The sequence below is a fragment of the Hypomesus nipponensis genome, chromosome 9 (assembly GCF_054491055.1).
Source record: "Hypomesus nipponensis isolate SF chromosome 9, ASM5449105v1, whole genome shotgun sequence".
In the NCBI taxonomy this organism is placed as follows: domain Eukaryota; kingdom Metazoa; phylum Chordata; class Actinopteri; order Osmeriformes; family Osmeridae; genus Hypomesus; species Hypomesus nipponensis.
The window spans coordinates 9,036,646-9,042,645 of NC_140369.1; the positions used below are offsets into that span (position 1 = coordinate 9,036,646).

Genomic DNA, 6,000 nt, shown 5'->3' on the forward strand with positions numbered 1-6,000 from the left:
AACCACTCACAGAACACAACGGGCAGAAGGACCCAGAGACTCAACTACCCGTCGGGCAGAGGCTGATGAGGCACATCCCTGATCAGACTCCTATAAAAGAGGTGTTTGTTCGACCGCAGCCTTGCTTCCCATCTTTTCCGCCACAGGTGCTTGACTACATTTTTACTTCAAGTGTTCCCCTCAACTCTTTTAAGCATTTATTCATATTGCATTTCATTAAAAAATAAATGTCAAAGTACGATCATTGTTGTTCACAGTTCATAATCACGTAGACTGACTTAACTTACCTGAAATGTCAATTTCTGTATTTCTTTTCCAGGCACTTGAAGCCCAGTCAGCCTCTGACGACATATACTGGCTTACCAAAATGCTAATGGGAATGTTTAGCCTACTTACTTGACTCGCCTATATCAGGCTACACAATTGGTGGATTTTATGAAGATGTAAGCCTAATGTGTATGAGCTTGGATTAAATGCGGACCATTGGTTGTTTGGCAAATGTGCCTGTGTCTATAAAGAAACAAAATATACCACCGCCACCACCTATAAGACTTATTGTTCGTTGTTGGTCCCCACTGAACCAGTCCCCACTGAACAAGTCTAGAAGCCTTGCTTACAAAATCAACATTGTCAATATCTGACCAAGGTTATCTAACTAGAAATATTTGTACAAATTTACATCTAAATGTATGTTACAATCCCTAGCCAATCCTTACAATCCATTCCAGAAAAAGTAAAGACTTCCTTCAGGATATTATGCTCCGGTCCGACTCTTTGTAATTTACACAAGAGCATTTTTTAAAATTGTGTGTGTGCTGTAATGCCTATTGTAAAGTACTAATATGTTTCTAATAAAAAGTATTACCTTTCAAATGACTGAAATACACATTTGGCAATTATTTTATAAAATGGCCACTGCACTCTGACCTTTTGAGTGACACCTCAGCTTTTATGCCCTGTCCATAGCCTTCTAAAGCCAACTAGGTGGCTCCCAAAATGTGTGCATCCTTCTAAGTACCACTTTTAATTAGAGACAACAATTATGGAAAGTAATACCTTTTTATCCTAGGTATTTGACCTTGGTTACCAAGGGTCCTTTTGGAATCTCCAAATAGCCCCTAAAAAAAATGCCTAGATGTGCCCTTAGAAAAACATATTAATATCTTGTGGTATTATATTTGAATTTTGACTTGGATTAGGAAAGGCTTCATGCTGTGCTCCCATTATGTCTTCCAGCTAATACCTCCCACTTAATAGGCCTCTTCAGGCATTTGTTTGCTAAACAAAATGTAGGCGGAAATAAAAACCTTAAATTGTGTTAAAGCTTCTATTACTCAAAACCAGTAGGACTTACAGGGGTCCTGACAATGCAGGAAAGCACTTCAGTGTCACCTTTCACAGGAGACCACAGCCATGCATGTACTCCAAATTGTTCAAGAACAGCTTTCAATTTACTTTGAGTACGCCTTGTTTAGGCGTTTTTGGCAAATCTGATAGGATTCTTTTAACACAAGTCACTGTTTCAACACAGCATACTACAGTCATTGGCCTTCTGAGATTGACAGGAAGAAGGAGCAGAGGAAATGTTGCCATTGATAAGTCCTCTTTTCTTGTGGTTGGTGTCAGATAGTTATATTATGTCATAAAAAGGTTGTTTCTGATAATTAAAGTGATCTGTCTCTAAATTGACTGTGGAAACAATGAGCTGCATGTTAAGCAAAAAATGTTTCCCATGTGATCTCACAGTAAGGTGTCACATCATGTTTGCAATGAAGTGCAAGTTATAGCAGCAATGATGGCAGAAAAACATGATTACCTTTTGCAGCCTCTGCAATTTGAGTCCTATTGACGTCATCAGGAGAATACGAAACTGGAAAGTTACTGTTATGAAGCTGTTACAAACTATAACTGTACGGTGTTATTGCTTTCTTATTTTTACTTTTCAGGAAATAAATATGTAGAACACAAACCTAATTATTTATAAATTGTATGTATTTGCAGCAAGAAAGTGAACAATGTGCCAAGTAGAGAGTGGATGATAAAAGATAAACCATTAAATTCCTCTGAAAGAATTAGGGACAGGCTTACACTTATCAAAAACATTAAACAGATCAAAGAAACTGTCAGGGAAAGGGAGGAATTTGTGAGAAGGTATCCACAAGAGTAATTTGAAATAAGACCAACTGGCAGCTGTTTTAAAGTGTCCTGAAAGATGTTTTAGAAGCACTTTTCTCAGCAGTCCTCAATAATTAGGTACATTTGAAAAGTTCCTGACAGTTATCTATAGGCCAATACACAATCAACACTTCTGGTACTCCATGTATAAAACACAATGGTGATTAATTTGCATAATGTGATTATTGACAAGTTTTTGAACAACAGAGAGAAGATGTCCGTTAATGTTGCGGTTCTTTTCTGAGTGTATCTGGATTGCTCCCTCACAGTCATCCATCTCTCTCTATCTGACATGGCAGACTTCAGCAAGCTAACGTCTCACCCACATTATGGATCAGGTGGGGCTCCTCCCCCAAAAGGAGCGAGGGGGGGTAGGGGTCCAGAACCACAGCTGTAGCTTCCAGAATTGTCGAGCTTGTTAGAATAGGTCAGGTATCCAAGGTCAGCTGCAGACTGTACACATAAATGTATGTGTGGCTGTATTAGAAATTGATTGATCAGCACCCTGACTTGATACCATTATAACAACTCTGACTGTTGAGTCATTTTTTATTACTACAACACCGTCACCTTTTAGAAATGTGTCAGAGCAGTGTCTGTGGAGTGGACTGACTCAACTACAGAATATTATTGCAACATCACAAGCAAGCACAGAAACTGATGAATTAATGAATTAACTCATTAAACTGATTAATTGAAATAACTCTGTATTTCAATAAACAATTACTGTCAAAAGTGTGAGCTGTGTGTCAACACCGTCTCTATTATCACATCAATGCAACTTTCAAAAAGAACACACCAACTACAAGAGGCGAAAGGTGCATGAATGTTCTTGTGTGTATGTGTGTGCATGTGTGTGCATTTGTGCTGTTAGGACAAGCTGACAAATGGTTGTTACCGTAAAGTACAGGGTGCTGCTGGTAAGTGGTGTATTCGGGTCACGTTTGAGGTTAGAGCTTGCTAGGTTTGACACATTATGTTGTAGTGTGCTTCCCCCAAATCGCATTGCAGGATGTACTAAGTACCGATAGCAGTTACCCCAACCACCCTTGATTATTGATTGATGACATCGATGCTCAGCTACATAAAAACCCTTGTAGCAGTTACATATTTTTTTATATTATGTGCTTCAGACTAAACAAGTAACCTTTGACAAATATTGTCAATGCTGATGTTGACATTAATAGATTGACATGTTATGAACATATGAAAATATTTATTTTAGAACACTTTGCAAAATATAAAAATACATTTGTACCAAATAAATACATTTTACAAAAGGAAGATTCGGATCATTAAGATTTCATCTCCAAACATGTAAACAAAACTGTGTCCCAGTAGTTTTCGGTAGTACGATTGCATTCACATGCAGTTACTTAAACAAATAATGTGACTCAATATGACTCACTAAGCAATACAGAAAAAGTTGTCCTTAGGACAAATGCACTTTCAAATATCAAGTTAAAGTTCACATCAGACAAAGAAGAGGTTGGCTATATGCTAGCAGAGAGAAGCAGCTAAGTTGTATCTTTGTTTTGCATTAAAGTAACACTTGGAACACTCAGCTCTAACACAACCCCAGTCATTGGAATGGAGAGATTATTCCCAAATGGGATTTAAAGTTCATGAAGAAATTTCAGTGTGATAAAGGTTAAACTTAGTGGCACTGTCAGTGATCAATGTTTCCTTCGTTTAGATGCCAGGTACGTCTCAATGTGGTTAAAGAACAAGTCCAGCTCTCCCATGGCTTTGTACAGACCTTTGTTCTCCATCTGCAGATAGGTAGATAGAAAACCTGTTAACTGACAGGCACACACTAGACACACACAGTTTGTTCAAGCGGTGTGAGACTCACTCACCTTGTTATATGTGGAAATGAACTCTGTAATGTCAAATGGTTTCTGGCAGGAAAAATAACGTCTCTGTAAGGAGAGAAAGAGAGAAAATTGTGTTATTTGTCACAACATCAACAAAAACATGTAACACTTGATCACATTGTTTCATGTTTCATGGACACAAAGAAAGCTGAACAGATTAATCTTGCAGAGTTTCAGGAGGACTTTGATGCAACGTCGGCTCTGGTTGGATCATCACGTCCTAAACTGCTGATGTAATCTGTGCTATGAGAAGACCATAGCCTTCTTACACACACTCTCGGTCTCTGTCTCTCTCACACACACACACTCTCCCCCTTTCTTACCCACAAACAATTTTCAAGCGTGGGAACTTAGTTTTGGATGCAGTTCAAGTAAGGAAGTCTACTTATTGTAGGCGTTTGTGTTTGGGGTTAGTTAGAGGTTTGCGGTCAGGGAGATATTCCTGCTATATTAGAACCAGGGAGGGGAAACACTACAACAATTACCCAGGGCTCTAAACAAATTCTTATCCATGGTAAACACCTATTGTCAGATTAATTGATCTCTGGATTATCATAAAACCATGCAATATAATCACCAGAAGATAAGCTGCACGAGAGTGTAAAATACATGATGATGACAATATACCCAGGTGTGTTCTTGGGGAATCTAGCCTCGTTTCTGACAGTCGCCCTGACACGCCAGCTATTAACTATCTATTTACAGATGCATACATTATTATTTGTCCCTACGGCCCTTAATTAAGTCATTGGAAGAAGTGTCATTAAGGCATTCTATGTAATTCTTGACAACATAATTTATATATTTATTGAAATACTATTAAACCCCATTTAGCCTATGGCTGTACTGCTGACATCTAGAGGCGTCTATGAAAAAACATTCCCACGGAAGCACAATTGCCAGCTCTCTTCAACATGGACTCGCAGCGTAGAACAGATTAATTGACAAGTGAGGTAGGCAACTATTTACGTAATGCGACTGAAACGTTCAAGGTTAGGTATTGGAGTTTGAATTGTTTTTACCAGACACTTACACATTGCTTAAGCTCCTTCTTGAGATCGTTAAGTATGTTTCCAATGGAGTCGATGGGAGATCTGAAATCGTTATCATTCGTCGTTCCGCTGATAGCTGTTGGCAACACAGTGTCCAGATAGAACTTCAATAGGTTGTCCATAATGTGACATCCAGAAGGCGTCTGTGGAGGGATGGCGAACACGTTACAGTCATGTTTCGCTGGGACTGTGCAGCGTGGATAACCCAACTGACTGAACTGGGTAACGTCCCTCCTACGTTAAGCCTACTGTGAAGAGTATTGTTTCAAAGTGTAAGTGAAGTCTTCAACGCATTATGATCTATGAGCATACAGGTCAGTAGGCTACTCACTTGAAGACTGTTTTCAAAACTGTCGTCTAGGAGGGCATTATCCAGTTCATCATTGGCTTCCTGCAAAAAGAACAGATTGCAATATTACAAATCCCAGTCAAAGAGGCATCTCACTGCACCACTTCTATGAAGACAGCCGAGATGGAGACTGAACAGATGCTCTGAACCTGTAGAAATGAGATTTGTGCTGACAAAAGTAGCACACACACACTGGACTAATAGTGCTGTCGTACTTACATAGAAGTCTCTGATCTTGGAGAAGGATGCACGCAGCTCCTTGAGCCTGGCAGGGAAGTCCTCTACGAAGGAGCAGCAGCGGTCAGAGCACACCACACGAGAGGCGAGGACATGGCCACACATACACAGTGCAGCAAGCAAAGACAAGAGTGAAGAGTATGGAGTCATCCTGGAGTCTGGTTCTGCACACAATGCTGGATATAGAGCAGTCTGGAGAGCTCTTGGATGGAGACGTGGATGGTGCTGGAGCTGAGCACTGGGTCTTCTGGATGCAGGCAGGAGCCTTACAAAGTGGAGACTCGGGTCAAGGTCAGAGTTTCTTCTTGAA

The 6,000-nt window shown here is 39.8% G+C and overlaps 1 protein-coding gene across 1 annotated transcript; it reads right to left on the reverse strand.

Annotated features, from left to right (window-relative positions):
* Positions 1 to 3,371: 3,371 nt before the first annotated feature.
* Positions 3,372 to 6,000, reverse strand: il10 (interleukin 10). Its single transcript, XM_084704695.1, has 5 exons — positions 5,673 to 6,000; positions 5,436 to 5,495; positions 5,086 to 5,247; positions 4,035 to 4,097; positions 3,372 to 3,947 (listed from the first exon to the last, which is right to left on the reverse strand). Exons 1-5 carry the CDS (start codon positions 5,838 to 5,840, stop codon positions 3,852 to 3,854), a joined length of 549 nt encoding a protein of 182 aa, XP_084560821.1. The 5' UTR covers positions 5,841 to 6,000; the 3' UTR covers positions 3,372 to 3,851.